This window comes from Hippocampus comes, unplaced genomic scaffold (assembly GCF_001891065.2).
Source record: "Hippocampus comes isolate QL1 unplaced genomic scaffold, H_comes_QL1_v1.1 scaffold17, whole genome shotgun sequence".
Taxonomy (NCBI): domain Eukaryota; kingdom Metazoa; phylum Chordata; class Actinopteri; order Syngnathiformes; family Syngnathidae; genus Hippocampus; species Hippocampus comes.
In genome coordinates, this window is record NW_017805002.1 from 3,627,883 (window position 1) to 3,644,896 (window position 17,014).

At 41.5% G+C, this 17,014-nt stretch overlaps 1 protein-coding gene across 3 annotated transcripts; it reads left to right on the plus strand.

Annotated features, from left to right (window-relative positions):
* The first annotated feature begins 1,337 nt into the window (after nt 1–1,337).
* Nucleotides 1,338–15,335, plus strand: LOC109507788 (rho-related GTP-binding protein RhoA-C). Of its 3 annotated transcripts, none has more exons than XM_019857452.1 (5): nt 1,338–1,465; nt 8,756–8,913; nt 11,952–12,072; nt 12,327–12,457; nt 13,310–15,335. In XM_019857452.1, exons 2-5 carry the CDS (start codon nt 8,758–8,760, stop codon nt 13,481–13,483), a joined length of 582 nt encoding a protein of 193 aa, XP_019713011.1. In that variant the 5' UTR covers nt 1,338–1,465; nt 8,756–8,757; the 3' UTR covers nt 13,484–15,335. The 3 variants fall into 3 exon arrangements, with proteins under 3 accessions (XP_019713011.1, XP_019713019.1, XP_019713006.1); XM_019857460.1 differs by having other exon boundaries at nt 1,343–1,465; nt 8,753–8,913; XM_019857447.1 differs by lacking the exon at nt 1,338–1,465 and having other exon boundaries at nt 8,743–8,913.
* Nucleotides 15,336–17,014: the final 1,679 nt, after the last annotated feature.

A 17,014-nucleotide genomic window follows, 5' to 3' on the forward strand; every position in this document is an offset into this window, starting at 1 on the left:
TAGTAGTTGTACCTGAAGAAAAGGCAAAATGTAAATTTGTCAATCATTTATTTTAGAAATGTGTTTCAACAGTTTGCTATCTTTGTGGTACATAAAGTACACAGCAAAACGTAAGTGATCTTTCTTGACACTTTGCTTACACTGGTTGTTATCTTGTTATATGTTAGCATTTCAGCCATTCTAATTAGAAATAATTCCTTAATACAGGGTGAGATGTAAAATTCATATTCATCTGCCTTAGCGTTTTGGCTCCACAGTTTGCTGTTTTTAAGGAATATGTTAGCATACCATCCAGCTTTAAATCACAATACTGTATAGAATCACATTTTAAATCAGCATTTATACATTTTCCATGTCTCACATACATTTCCTCCATTTAAATTGATTCTAGTTCAGTGTGAGGTCTTAAGCATTCACAAGCATTTCTACGGGACTTGTATTCTATATTTTGTTGATTACCACTCCTTGTGCTAATGTCCTTCATTGATTAGAAACTGATTTATTTGACAAATAACGTATCTCTGTTCACTTAAGCTGTGGATCCACTTGTTGCAAGTCATACAACAGAATAATTAATTAATCTTTAACCAAATAGGCCCAGATGTCACACAAAATAGATTTGTGAGTAAATTGAGGCATGATCATTTATGTATTAATTGACATTTTTTTGGCGTGTTTGAGTGCAGTGAAATGTTCTCAATGTATGCCATACCACAATAAGCTTGGGGGGGGACTGCTCTCTGCAATAATTAAAGCTTAAAAATACATTAAAATTAAAAGCATACTCAAAAAAATGTGATTCTGAACACCATATCAATTAATTTAAAAACAATTTATGAATCAGTCATTGATGAAAGGAAGATTACATATTGTATAACAATATTAAATTATTGCTGGTTCACGGTGAACAAGGTTCCAACTTCCAACTTGAGCGATCCACGCCCAGTAAATCGGCCTACCACCAGCAGCACCTCCTGTTGCATTGGACTGGTAGTCCTTTCCCACTTTACAGATGATGTCATCTTCAACCAGTGAGGGAGGCAAGCGAATGACTCCTACCGCCATGCAGCAGTAGCTTTATCACAGTTCATTACATTTACCGAAAACTGGAATAGTTTGTCTTCAAAATAAAAGTAGATGTCGTAACGTGATCCTTGAGATTCGGATAATTCTCCTATGCAAGCTTATGAATGATGTAAAAGTAAAATAAAACATTTCGGGGTCATTTGGTTGATTTTAATAAAAAATGGACCATATTTTTTAGATAGGGGTAATATTTATTACAGAAACGTAGGCGGAAACAGTTGGGTCATGTAAGCAAATAGGTGGGCGGGGCTTGTTCTCCTAGCTGTGTACCATTTGGCGAGCACTGCAGTGAAAAAGAAGGCGAAGAAGAAGTCACTGGGAAGGAAGCTCCAGCAGGGAGTTAAAATCTAGGACGAAGACTCTAGTTGTTGACGAGAAGGTATTTAAGATTTTTTTTTCGTGTTGCGGGGTCGAGGCTTTTCTTTTCTTCATGTTATTCCTTTCGCGTGACACAATAGTTGTGACTCATGTAGGGTGGTGGCTCCCGCTCCAAACATTGACCCTTTTCCCTTTTTGGACAAACTAATCTCTGCGCTTCCTAACCAGTGGTTGACTTTTATCTTTATTTTATTTTTATGTTTTATTTATTTTATTTTAAATTTTTATTTATAAAGTTGGTCGTGTTTAAGTATTTAGAGCAGATATATTACCCACCCTCCTTCGCTTTGTACACTTTTTTCACTGCAGCGACCTGTATGTAAAAGGAGGAGGTAAATCTAATGAGCCGCCGTGTCTATTCGTAGAAACCGCTCCAGTTCCTCATTATTTATTCATTTATTAATTATCAGTAGACATCTCCAAACTCAACAAAACGTGCATAATGTTATTTTATATACGTTCTGTTACGTTGGTTGGAGGATTTGACAATACGTTGAGCAACTTCAAAGGTCCTAGAAAAATCATTTTCGCTTAGAAGAAAACGTTTCCCCTCTGGAATGTCCCCATGTTCTCATCCGCATTCCCATGGGAATGACTGGATCACAGGGTTATGTCACAGAACCTGTAAATGTGTCATTTCAGTTGGTCTTTGCTGAGACTAAAGTAAGCATTGAGCATGCAATTTGGATTGTTAATAGATTCAGAAAGGCACACTAAGCAGTAAAACAATACCTACTGTATACTAAACTCCCGGCAGGGGTTTGTTCAGGTGCAACCTATCGAAATGGCCAAAATCCCCAGATGCCAGATAGACTGCAAACTAAAACCAAAAGTGTGCATTTCACAGTACAGGTTTTCTCAGTTGTTATGTGTTCTGTCATGACGCACACGTGTGCCAGATTTTGTGAACAGTGGATGCACTGGTGGCCAGAGAGTGTTTTCTAGCACTTCGTGGCCTGTTTGTGTTTCATTTACAACAAACTTTGTTGCCAAGTTATACGACTTTTGCAGTTCAGCTTCACTAATTTGTCCAATTCAGCAAGTTTGATTGTGGTGGTGATCTGTGGAATTCTGAAACTGAGTGTGTGCAGATAAGAATCCTGGAAATGACCAAAATCCCTGGAAAAATATCATCGTGAAACAACACTGGCACACCATTTGTACATTTGCTGGGAGCTAATATTTTGGAATGTCCTACGCATTTCCTTTTCAAATCAATAAAACGTTGCCAACAAGTTTTGCCCACATTAATTAGTTAAAAAGTGAGTTTTTCAATGAAGCCTCACCCATCTGTTTGATTTACAGTGGAACCTCAAGTTACGTATGTCTCTTTTTCTGATCAATTCAGGTTATGCACAACATTTGCGGACAAAAATCACTGAGCTACGTTAAGTGCTATTTTCGGTATCTTGGCATAGACGACCGTGTGGATGATCTGTTTTTATTCCACGTGCAGTCATCAGAGGCTATATTATGTTGTTAGATTTGTGCCACAATTATAAGCACCTCAGCGAAGACGTTCTGAACCACTGAAGAAGTGCATGAATGAGTGTGTGAGCGGCATATATATGCTGAATGAAATTATGGCTTAACCTTAACTTGGTTCAAATAAATGATCTGTCGTCTCAGTGCATATCAAGATTATGTAGTACAGAGCATACTAAAATGCTGCCAACTCTTCTGGATTTTTTGTATTTTGTTCCGGATATCTCTATAAACGAGACAGCATTACGACCGGAACAAGTGGTGTTGCGCATATTTTTAAAAAAATCATGGGTGAAACGGGCAAACATTTTTGGTAGACAAATGTGATCTAGGTTTGCATGGCTCAGTGGTAGAGTGGTCATCTTCCAACCCAGAGGTTGGGGGTTCAATCCCCGGCCATTGCAACCTTGTTGAATTGTCCTTGAGCAAGATTACCCCCCCCCCCCACCCCCCTTGCTCCTGATGCTGCATTATCAGTTGGTAAATGGGGAAACAGTGTAAAGCGCTTTGAGTACCAAACCAAAGAAAAACGCTATATAGGTGACAGCCCATTTACCATTTATCTAGCGACCAATACAGTACTTACATCGTGACATACACTTCAGCCATATCACATATGTAGAGAGAAGTTCCGCCTCTGCTACGATCATCCAATCACAAATAATTGACATGGTATCGTAAACGAGTCTAAAAATCATTGTATTCTTGTCTGAATAATCCAATTTCCAGTCTGTATTTTTATTTATTTGAATGTCACATCTGTAATGATGAGAACAAATGGTTAATGTCGGTGAAATCATGTCAAAATAGCTGTCCACACATCTCATCGTGAGGCGTAAGGAAGTTCCACCTATGTATAAAATACATTCACCCAAGTCACAGATGTCAGAAGCAGCCACATTCTATGAAATACTGTCGGTCCCAACTCCTTGACCCTTTTCTAAACAAGTGAACAAAGCGCTAAACTGTCATCATGGAATTGAGTGTTGGAAGCAGTTTGCGCTGTGGTTTTTCTCATGTTGTGTAACCAGGTTCTGTGCACCACACAAGGCAAGGCAAGGGGGCAGTACTGTATTGTTAACCATTTATTTTTTGCTCTTAAAAAATGAGGGAGGTCGCTGGTGGTAGCGTAAGCAAGGCAATCAAAAATTATGTAAATGAGCAAAAGAAATGTGTAAAAAATAGATCTTTTTAATCACAATGTGAGGTCCCACTTCATGACACTTTTTGAGTAGCAAAAGAAACGTTTTCCAGGATTGGTTTGCCAATATCAACTCATGCAGCCTGACTGCAGTGTAACACACAATGCAAAATGCCACAGACGCGCTAACGAAACTGGCATTGACATTGTGCTGTTAGAACCCAATACCTGAACAAAAGTAGTGTAGCAACACATGTTGACAAAAACTGGGACCTGTAACCATCAGCATATTGTGCGAGACCTCAGTTTAGCCAGCATGCAAGGATTCTGCCTCTTTTTTTGCGACACTTATTTTCAAATAAGGACTGGCCTCAGTCTTAAGAGTGCTTGGGAAGACTTTACAGCCAAAGTTGAAAGCTAAAATTAGTTGCGAGCTGGAGTCATGTCATTAATTGTTTTTTTTTTTTTTTTGGTATCTACTTGTATGTACTTGCACCAAGTAAGATAATGGCACTGCTTTGATGCTAGAACAGAGAATTTCTATTTTCATATGGTATTAGCAAATGTAAAGTATAAGCTCAGTTCTGTACGTTGCCGTTCCTACTAGTCACTATTGCAAACTCCCTCACAAGATTAATCGAGGAGCATGTCTGATCCTGCATATGATCTGTTTTTCGCGTCAGATTTAGAGCGATAAGATGTTTTTAAGTGCTGCTTCAAGGTAGCGGGGACAGTTGGCGTCCCCGGTTGGCTCTCCCACTGCTCCTTTTTAAACTTGTTTGGCCCACTTATGAGGCAGACTTTACCAGCATGCTTTCTCAATTTTATACAGTACCGGTATTCTGGCATGTTAATTTTCAATCGGATGCATGAAAATGAGAACAACCCAAAATGATGGGGGAAGTTTGTTGTTGTTGTTTTTTGTTTGTTTTTATTTTAATTTCAAGGTTAGATGATCGGTAAAGCAAAATGTTCCTTTGCAGTCAATTTTATTTAGAAATAATTCCTTTCAAAGTCAAAACCAAGTAGGCAAGTAAAGATGAGGCAATAATTCTGTGTGTGTGAGAATATAAATTATGCATGATATATTACATTGATTAAAAAAAATAATCAGGAAGCAAACCCCGATCCTACAATTCTGCGTGCGGCAGCAGAGGCTACATAATGTTGTTTGATTTGATTCACAATTACAAGTACCGAATAGAACATTTAAAGCTATACGTGTGTTTTCAGTGCACACAAGCCATTACTGTAAACCATGCCAACCGAACCAGTGAAAATGTGCCGAACTAGCAAAAAAGTGCATGCATGCGCGCTTGCTCACGAGTGTGGCATTTCTACGTTGAATGAAAGTGTGCCTTTACCTTAACTTTGTTCAAACAAATGAGCAGTCACCTCTGTGCAGCACTTGTAATTAGATTGTATTGTGCATTGTAATACGATCAACCCTCTGCCCACGTGACCTTGAAGAAGAAATCTGACATGGCGTCATATTGTGGTCCTCTGTTACACCGTAGATACGTGAGTAAATAAAGAAATATGAATATTGACATTAGTGCAGCTGTCAAACGTGAATGTGAACAAGTCCAGACAGCAACCGCTCCCCTTTCTGAAAGTCTTTGCGGGCATTGAAGTTTTGAGATGCGCGCAACTTAGTGAACTCTTGGATTTCTTTGTTTTTTTTTTTGCTTTTCTTTTTATGACGCCGATGAACAGAAAGCAGCAACACTGGACAAGCGGATGATCAAGCCACTCCGAGTGCATAACATGTCCCAATACATTTTAATTAATACAGTTATAAAGATGTTAATCTTTGTCATTTGTGTCTTTCTGTTACCAGCAGCTGAATATGTCATGTTTAAATGCTAACATCTGTCGCTTTGTAAATTTTTTTTCCCTTACAAAAGCCGTGACTTGAACTATAATTCCTCGATATCATTCGCGATGCTTTGTGCATTGCTGATAAAACAATGGAAAGAACAGCCAGTAACATATCTATACCTATTTTGTTACGATACACACAAATAATAGTAATTGTAGCGAAGCACTTAGGGAAAAATATGCTACTCCCTTACCAGTACAGTATGATACATAGGGTGTTTGATCGGCCTTTAGAGGCTTTGATTGGATTCACCAATCACACACTTAATCGCAAATATCGATTGATAGTTATCAGCCAACGATCGATCAAAGCATGTCGAGTGACAAGAATATGTCAAAACTGAAATTTCAATTTCTTTTTTTTTTTTTTTTTTTTGGGGGGGGGGGGGGATAAAATAATTTAATGCAACCATCCTATCTCTCTATTGTGCTGGTCAACGCAATGTTTTTGCACGCCTCAGTGGAAAAGGTTTGGACATCCCTGCTGTGGAATAATGGTGCGGCGATGAATTGTCAGCCACTGTCAAGTGGCGACATCCAAGTGTGCCTTCCCAAAACACGTTTTTGCGTGCTTGTTGGGGCTCATCCTCGTGGATGCCGATCATGATTAGATCTGCGAGGTGGCCCTACCTCGCAGGACAGGGTCACGTTCTGCTTTGCGGTAGCGCCACTGAATGTGTTGCGTAACCGCCATCGGCCCCTAAGCCTCAGGAAGCCTCCTTAGAGAAAGAAAGGCGGTGTGTTCATTAACCCAGCACATTGCTGGAATAGTTGCGCCGCTGACTCGGTGTGTCTCAGTGGATCTGCGCTAAACGCCGCTATTCTTTCGTGCCTTTTACAACGTACGCTTTGTGATTGTTTCCATTGCCAAGTCGCGTGCGATACACCCCATGAACCAGTTTATCGTCGACTATCTCAGTACTTAATTTGACTCAGTATTCCCAATGTGTGGCTGGGTTTTCAGTTAGACCGGAAAAGTTTGTTTTGTTCGAGCTGTTTGCCGTCTGCTGTTTTCCCTTCAATGAGCTCATTTAAGAAATACACTCAATTTCCAGTAAACAGGCGCAGCAGAAGCAGAACGGGAAAGCCAGGATTTATTCGCAGGTACTTTTCAGGCATTATTGCAGTGTCCAAAAGAAAATTAGAAGTCACTGGGTCTGTGACATTGTGTGCTTGTTTCAATTCCAGGTATACATCAAATTGGATTGATTTTGATACAAACCAGTTCAAGCAACTTTGTCATCAACTAGAAATAGAAGTGGTTAATTAATTTAAGAAAAGTGTTCTTATCGCATGCCTAAATGAAGAACAACGTGCTAATTATGACATGATTTTCATTTGTTAACAACAACATAGACAAAGCCGGAGAAACCCACAATTGACTCACTTCTGTTGTTTCAACTCTTAGGTGAACTTCACGAGAAACTCTCTTTTAGCTTTTTTTTAATTTTTATTTTATTTTTTTTTAATGAAGCAAAACACACTGTATTCGTTTGCTCGTGTGCACACACAAGTGTGATTAATCATAAGTGCATGTCCAGGCAAAGTCGAATGGCCTCCACAAAAGCTTTGCCCTGGCTTCACGGAACAGGAAGTGGATTATTTTTCTTTTGTGCATGAGGTTGGGGGGGGGGGGGTCTTCTTTTCTCCCACTTCAAGTGTCACACTCGCTTCAAATGAAGCAAACAGAGTACTGTCTTATTATAAAACAGGTATGAAAAACTGTGATGGAGCTAGTTGAGGATGGGGAATTCCTTCAATTGACAGCTTGTTACTACCCCTCTTCTCTAAACTTGATTGTCCTCCTCCTCTTTTTTTCTGCTTGGAGCATTTTGGTCTGATTTTCTTGGCAAGTGAAGGTCTACAGTGACGAGGTGTGTGTCAAGTCTATCTTCCAGGTGTATAATACAATGACACATGGTCTGTCATAGAAGTGCACTTCTAAAAAAATAAGTTTTCTTTTTTTGACATCTTTGAATATCGTGCAACCGCCATACAGCTTGCCAGAGGGGGGGCGGGGGGGGCAGCTTGAAGTCACCCATTTACGTTCCCGTGTTCCTGTTTCCAACTGACTCCTGTGCCACTTTGCAGTAATGACACAAAACTTTAATTTTGATGATTTTAAGGACAAAAACAACCCCAAACCCTCGGCATGATCCATGGATAGATATTTATGACAATTGTGATTTCTGTCCGGCTGGCCGTAGCAACAAATGTCTTTGCAGAAATGCGCAACATGGGCTCAATGGCATCGCAAATCTGACTCAGACCTCTCCCAAATATAAATAAAAATCTCATGGGTATCAGATATCTGCCAGTGCGAGTGGAGCATAAATACACAGATAAGATATACCCCGCCCATGTCATCTCGACGCCATCCAAAAAAAACAATTGGTGACAAATACGGTGTGTATTTGTCATCTGTCCAAACAACACAACACATGGTCTAAAAGTAAAACTACAGCGAAAGCGGTGAAGGAGCAGTTCTACATGGCCAAGGCGGAGCTAACTAAACATTATGCAACGTTGAATATTTGTATTATGTTTTCTTGCTAACTTCTGTGTTCACTGCCTGCTTTTGAAACCTTGCTGTTTTATTTTCAATCAATTTGAGCAACTGCGGTTTGTTTCATGTGTTCTTTCGGTGATAACCAAAAGCTATGAGGTGTGTCACTTGAATGGTACATGAAAATAGAACTCGGCTATAAGCATTACATTGGAATTGGACACTTAATTCTGTCCCTCTACCGCCAACTTCAACATGATTATTTATGTCCCTGGCAGATATGGCGGCCATACGGAAGAAGCTGGTGATTGTTGGCGATGGTGCTTGTGGGAAAACGTGCCTCCTCATCGTTTTCAGTAAAGACCAGTTTCCTGAAGTCTACGTGCCGACAGTGTTTGAGAACTATATTGCTGATATTGAAGTGGATTGCAAACAGGTTTGTATCACGCTTGAAATCCAAACAATGATAGGGTGAAATCCTCAGTGTTTTTATTCGGGGAAAAAAAAAAAAAAGAAAACATGTTTTGACTGGTCTGACATAGGAGGAAGAAAAATATCAAGGAAACCCGCAAAATAGTGAGGTAAAACTGCAATAAATAGAAAGGTATGGTCATAAATGAAAATGTGTAGTGATGCCGCAGGAACTGAACTGCGATGTGGCGAGGGGAAAACTGTATTGCAGAACAACGAACATCTAAAACAAAATAACATTTCGCATGTGACACACAAATACACAGGATTTGCATGTAATGTAAGTGTACTCGTGATGCTGTCGTACTGAACGACAACTCTAGACTCCCAATTCATGTTAATCTGTTGTTGGGGCAGCCATGGCTCAGGAAATAGAGTGGGTCATCCAGTTACCAAAGGGTTGGTTGTTTGAAACCCGCTCTGCCCGAGTCATGTGTCGATTCATTGGGCAAGACACTTGACGCACCTTATCTCCAGTGTCACTCGCACTGGTGTATGGCTAGGTGTGAATGTTTTTGTGGTGGTCGAGGGGCCGTAGGTGCATACTGGCAGCCACGGTTCCGTCAGCCTGCCCCAGGACAGCTGTGGCTACAGGACGTATCGCCACCAGAGTGTAAATGTGTGAGCGTATAAAAAATGGGGACACATAAAACTTCATTCCATCCATTTTCTAATTCGCTTATCCTGACGAGGATCGTGGGCATGCTGGAGCCGATCCCGCCGGTCGTCGGGCAGGAGATGGTAGACACCCTGAACCGGTTGCCAGCCACTCGCAGGGCACACATATACGAACCACCATCCACGCTCACACTCACACCTCGGGACAAGTTAGAGTGTTCCATTAACCTGCCATGCATGTTTTTGGAATGTGGGAGGAAACCGGAGTACCTGGAGAAAACCCGCACAGGGAGAACATGCAAACTCCACACAGGAAGGCCAGAGCCAGAATCGAACCCGGCACCTCTGCACTGTGAGGCAGACGTGTTAACCAGTTCCACCATGCCACCCATATAAAACTTATGTATTATTATTATCACTACTACTCCTCTAGAAAGCATGCATTCTAGATGGAACATTTTTGACAGTGCATTTTCCAGAAAACACTTCATTGCCCCAGGTAAATTAAGTTAGCAACTGGATACATCTTTTCATTCAAGGAAACATATAATGAACTTTTTTTTCTTTACAGTCTCAGTTTCCAGGTCTTACGCCAAAGGATTGAGAATTAGACAACCATTTACAGTAATCCCTTGTTTATCGCGGTTAATGGGGACCAAAACCACCCGCGATAAACAAAAATCCGCGAAGTAGCGTCCAATTAACATAAACAGGTAAAAAAAAAAAAAATTTTTTTTTAAAGTCCACAAACGGTCCGTGAGAAGCTGCAAAACAACAGCAAGTTACATAGAGCAACATATACAGTACTGTACTCCATGTATATGTTAAAAAAAAAAAAAAAATATATATATATATATATAAAATTATTATTATTTTTTTTGCTCATCAAAGTTCTGAGTGTGAGCTGTGGATAGATGTGTTGTTCTGTCGGGATTTGTTCCCTTCACACAGGATCACCATTTCGTAGCATAACAGGAAATGTGTCTACCTCCCAGCTTCCTGTTCAGACGGGGAACGAAGACGTACTTCGTCCTTGCAAATCCCCCGCTCCATCCCTCAGGACTTTTTTTCCTCCTGTGCGATAAAAGTCTCTCATTTCCTGTCATTTTGGCACTTGGATGAAAGGAAATTCAAATTCACGGATCCACAGTGGACTTTGTTCCACTGGGGGATCACTGTGACTTTTAGAGGATTTACACCCCACCCCTCCCTCTGGAATTAGACCGTTATACAACCAGATAAAATGGATTTGTGCTTTCACTGAAATCTCTCACCTTCAAGCCGATCCGACCTTCTCTAAAATTAAATGTTTCTGGTTCTGTTTTTCCTCCCAAAAGCCTAAAGCCCGTGGGAGCACGGTCGCTACACTTGCTCATGCATCATGCTGCCACCTCCTACCCTCTTCCTCTGCAGACCTCTATTTTGGGACTGATGCCTGCACTCTCTGGAAGGCATCGTTTTTGCCTTTTGATTTTTAAGTGAAGGGTCTTTTTGGTTTGTCATACTCTTTTTACCTTCAATTCCCAAAAGATTGCAGCAGGGCAAGAAGTGGCTCTTGTTTGCCCATATGCAAGCACAGAAGGTACTTGGTTTGATGCCTGCTAATCTCCCACTTCCCCTAATTGAATTAATCAGCAGTTTGCAGAGATTAGGCCAATCCCTGTGTAAATTTCCACAGCAGTGACAACACAAATAAGAAACCGATTAGGTCTGAGTGATCATCTTCTCATCTTCATCAGATTTCAGCAGAAAAATACATAACTTTTCCAGTTTAACCCCAGCAACTAGGGCACACATCGTGGTGCCTTGAATAGAGAAGCGAATCGTCCATTAAAAACGAACACCAAATCAGAGTTACCTAGTACTACATAAGCGGGTGGATTTAAAATTTATGGAAAGAAAACCCTGGGGTTCTGCCGTTGGCCCGAGTACGGCAAGGGATTTTTAGTTACACAGCCTGCCCTATGGTTGTAATTGGCTGTGCAGTACAGGTGGGCGGGATGAGCAGTGGCTTATTTGCATGAGGCAGAACTGAGCTTTCAAAACCTCTATTTCAAGTATGATGCAATTCTTGATTAATTTGTGTTTGCTAGCCAAAGATTGGAACAGATTTTTTTCGAACACCCAGGACTTGTTCTTGACTGTGAAAAAAATACTAATATATTTCCTTTTAGGCATCGTAGGGAAAAACGTCTCACAGACACTTTAATTCCTACATCGCTACTTTTGGCAGGAGAGGAGACAATGCTCAACACTAATGTAGTGACGATTGTTTGTGTAGCTTTCCGCTCTAGTGATTAATTTCTTCTCTGAATAATATTGAAGGCTCCAGAAATGTTTTAACAACAGTCTTTTTTTTTTTTTTTTTTGCTACTTTTCACGCAGGTGGAGTTGGCCTTATGGGATACCGCAGGTCAAGAGGACTACGACAGGTTGAGGCCTCTCTCCTACCCAGACACTGACGTCATCCTGATGTGTTTTTCCATTGATAGCCCGGACAGTTTAGGTATGTTTGGATTAGTGGGTAGTTTCCCCAAACTTCACAGAAAATGTTTGAATACTTGAGATTATGTCAGTACATAAGCAGCCTGAAAGCAAGTGGGATTAATGTAGCTAAGAACATAGTTGCCTTGAGCACCCTGCAGAGCTATCAATCATGAGAAGTGACACTGCACTGCCCGTCCCCCTTTTTATAGTCAACTCCCTTGAGCATTTCATCTCACTCTCTCGCTCTCTCTCTCTCTCGCTCACTTGGGACAGAAAACATTCCCGAGAAGTGGACGCCTGAGGTGAAGCACTTCTGTCCCAATGTTCCCATCATCCTGGTAGGGAACAAGAAGGACCTGAGGAACGACGAGCACACACGGAGAGAGCTGGCCAAGATGAAGCAGGTACACGTTCAAAGGACTGGAGGATAGGACCTTTTCCAAATCAGGCTGGAGACACAGTTCAACGATTTCATTTTATGGAGCTGGAAAGTCATCGGGTTAAAACACAGATATAGTGGTAGCCCTGTAGCTACTTTCCAACACTAAATGGAAGATGTGTTTTTTTTTTTTTTTGTTTTTTATTTATTTATTTATTTATTTATTTATTTATTTATTTATTTTTTCATGTGGCCTTCAATTTGGCTCCCTCAAATTTGTAGATATCCTGGACATGGAGAAATGAGGTTTGCTGATGCTGGAAATGGTCCAACATTGCAATGCAAATGTTAAAAAACGAAAAAAAACCCGAACAATTTTGGCACTGACCAATACCATGTCAAAGATTCTGCAGAGATGAACATGTGGAGCAAAGGTTTTGAGTTATTTTCGGTGAGGAGATGTTTGTCCGAGACAGGACAGTGAGAAAACGGAGTGCTGCAGCCAATTGGAGACTGTGGAGTCTGCATCCTTGAGTTAGCGACCAGCAGTGGCAGACCTGGGTAGAAAGTAAGAGCACCTTGGTCCTACCAATGGAAAAGCATCACTGGTCGGAGTGGAAAAGGAGACTAAATAGCAGGGCGAGAGCCCTTCGGTTCAAATGGAGTTCCATTCCTCCGCTAGCAACGGAACCCAAATATGTTGTTAAATCTGAGTCAGCAGTCGTAAGGTACTCATTTTTGAAATAAATAAAATGAACAGTGTGTTAAGTACGTCGGAAACTGATGTGACAAACCAAGTTCATTGTGCGCAATTTGTAACCTCGGAACATAATTTTTGGGAACATTGTAAACCAAGAACTTAATATCTAACACGCAGGAGCCAGTCAAGACTGACGAAGGCCGCGAGATGGCCAACAGAATCAACGCCTTTGGCTATCTGGAGTGTTCTGCCAAGACCAAGGATGGCGTGCGGGAGGTGTTCGAGATGGCCACCAGGGCGGCGTTACAAGTCCGCAAGCGCAATAAGAGAAGCGGCTGCACGCTGTTGTGAGCTCTCCGTCAAGACGCCATTGTGAAAATCAAGAAACGAGGAGTGAGAGAGAAAAAACACAAAAAGGACTTACCTTTCCCCCCAATGGCATCTTTGTACTGTATCCTGCATTTCATAGTAGGAGTCAGGCAGGTGAATTATACGCAAAACATACAGGAAATGAACTTTGTCTATATTAGAAATTGTTGTTTGGAAAAAAAAAATCTTTGTTGATTTCCTTTACTTTGTGTTTCAAGCAAAAAGCATGGTTTCTTCGATCTTTTGTAACCCGCAGTGATTTGAAGCGCATGTTAGGATGCCATATTGTTGAGCGAGGGCAGGTAGTTCTTCGCTAATATCCCGTCCCGTCCAAACCGTTTGCCCCGCTAAATTGACGCCTGTGTTAACAGCTAGTGCCTTTTTGTACGTTTTCTACATCCCTGGTTACTTCTCATTGTGTTGTCATTGCAAATTACGCCAAGGCTTTCTTGTTGAGAGCGACAAATGGCTGCTGTTCTTGCTCTTGACTCGGGCGCGTCACGGGTCAATTGCCTCCGTGCTTCTGTAATGTGACAAACGCACAACACAGAAGTGCTTGCCACGCCTCTCACTCTGTGATTACCAGCTTGCGTCTACAATTGGCATGGTGGAAAGCGGTCAAAACAACATGAGCAAGTTTGTACGAGTGACAGATTCTGCAAACCTTCCCCGAAAGAAGGGGCAGGCTTGATGGATTCTGCTCACTGGCGTCCCCACCCGCCGCTGGAATCTGCGCTCGACTGGTTAGCCTGGAACTCGTGTCTGGTTAGCCTCGTTTGCTCGCGTGGGTTTCCAGCAGGTCGTCATTCTTTGTGTATTTTATGGGAGTTGAGTGAGTGACAGTGAGGAGTTTGCTTTCCCCTCCTGGTGCCTTCTCTGTTCTGGTGCGCCATTGGCATTCTCTACCAGACCTGGTAGACCAGTTGAGCTTGCATTTTTCCGTTCTTGCGGCTCGAATGCAAACATTTCATCTGTAGCTTACACTATTCAGTTAGGGATACTGCTATTCAGCTATTTCAGGATGGATATAAAATGTACTACACACAGTTTTCGTTCAAGAGATAGGTATTTCAATATTTCTTTAGTCCTGTTGGAGGTTGCGATATGGGTAAGATCAGCTGCTATAAATTTTCCAAGTCTTGTTAGCTGTGCAAAGATGAGTACTAAAAAGTTGGCGAGTGTAGAGAATTTTTGGATGTGGCAGCATAGACATAATATGGAGACAAAGCGGCCATAAACACCGACCATCCTACACAATTAAAATAGTTCTCACCGCCTGTGTGCAAAAACAAGTGGAAATGAAGCAGAGACCGTTTCACTCAACGACTTGGTGACAGCTTATCTTTATCTAGCTGAAACAAGAGTTATGCAAAAAGTACTGAAACACTTAAGAGTTGGACATGGACATTCAACATTTTAGAGAAGGTCAAATCAACCTCAACGGAAAGATGATCAATGTTTCACTCTTTAGTGGTTGTCAAGTTGTGCTCTGCTTGTAAAATGACAAAATGACATCTTCATCGGGCAGCGGAAGCTCCAAAACGGTCATAAAACGCTTCCTTAACTGCACTGGCAATGTGTCATGTTTTAACAATTATGAGCTGACTCACCCCTGTCATACGTTAAACTGTTAGTCTCTCTGTAGCAAGCACCACTTGGTCACACGAAATGCAGGAGATCCAAATCATATCCTCCCATTCTCAAGCTGAGAGTCCTGAATGGTAAGCAGGAAGTCAAAACCTGCCCCCCCCCCCCACCCAAAAAAAAGTAACCTGAAACATTGTCCACATGACAACTAGTAATGAGAGTAAATGTCACTCGTGTCATTCTTTCAGAAAAGGACATTAAAATCCCACGAAGAATGAATCTGCTTATGTTGACTAAAGTGAGGTGGAGAAAGGTGCTGTGATATCACATTATGACAGTTTGGCGTTGGAATAAAACAAATGTACTTACTGGGAGGGATCAGACAGTTCCCTGAAGGCATTCTCACTCGCCTTGTGGATTCTTTCAAGGTCCAGCCAACAACCTTGCTCAGGCAGACTGCATCCTCCCCATTTGCCTCCACTGCACATTGATATACATGAACACGTGTTTGCATGGAGGCCGCTTGTGCCCGTCAAGTTTCTGTTGCAGGATATCCTTATGAACGTACAGCAAAGATGTATTGTATGCTGCAGCTGCTGCGCAATAATGCACAACAAGCACACTGACGTGACAAGACCGTTCTAATCAGTGAACAGAAATCTTGTCACGGGGAAAATGTAGTTATTGGATAACGGTAGTCAAACAGCCAGCAGAGCAGCATTCCCGGAGTGCATCGTGCATGCGTTTGCTTCTGCTCGGTGTCACGTCACTTTCTTTTCCCCCCTCTTCTCTCGAAGACTATTTGAAATGACAATGCAGATTAAGAGACAAACTCACTGGCAAACAAAGCTTTGCTAAAGGCGAATGTTTTATCCCAAGTGAACATTGTTAATAAACAATTTTTGCGATAAGACTAAATGGCCATGCTGGGGATTTTTTGGGATTGCATTTTAAACTCATGACAATAATGTCCCAATTTATTGATCATTTCTGAATTCATTTTGAGTGACTCTGTTCCTTACAGATAGATTTTTAGATATGGATCGAGCAAGCTGCCTCCCAAGTGAAAATAGAATGATGCCCAGATTGATATATGCTTTGCAAACTACATATTGGGTGTATTATTTGTCATTGTTTAAACATCACTCTTGGTATGCTCTCTATTTCACATTCATTGTACACATATTACTGGAGCATTACTATTACTGACCATAAAGTATACTAGTAATGTGCAATTGAACCTGTTGTGCAGCACCGAACCAACCAACCATCCATCCATCCATCCATCCATCCATTTTCTAATCCACCTATCCTCACGAGGGGTGCTGGAGTCTATCCCATCTGATTTTGGGCAGTAGGCGAGGTACACCCTGAACTGGTTGCCAGCCAATCACAGGGCACACATAGACAAAAAAACATTTGCACTCACAGTCACACCTAAGGACAATTTAGAGTACATTGGTACCTCTACTTAAGACCGTCTCTTCATACGAAATTTTTCAAGTTACAAAACGTCTCAACAGGAAAAGATTGCCTCTTGTTACTGAAGACATTTCAAGATACGGAAGGGAAAAATAAAGTATGACCAGCTAGTGGCAGCTCAGAGTTTCCTGAACGCAACATACTTATAGCTGCTCTGCCATTAGCTATTACCGAGCATCATCCTGGCAACCCATTGGCTAAGAGGGACTTCTACCGTTGTGTCTATGTGTGGAGAAAGATCGCCATGTCTATGCAGGGTCCTCGTCATTCGCCTTTCGGGCCATGAAGTGTTCGAATAGTTTTAGAGATAAGATCTGTCCTAAAAAATCGAGCCCGACCCGACCGGGCCCGAGGGTATTAAAGCCCGACCCGGCCCGAGCCCGATCACTTAGCTTGATTTGCAGGCCCAAGCCCGAAGCAAACCCGACATTTCATATTTTATTT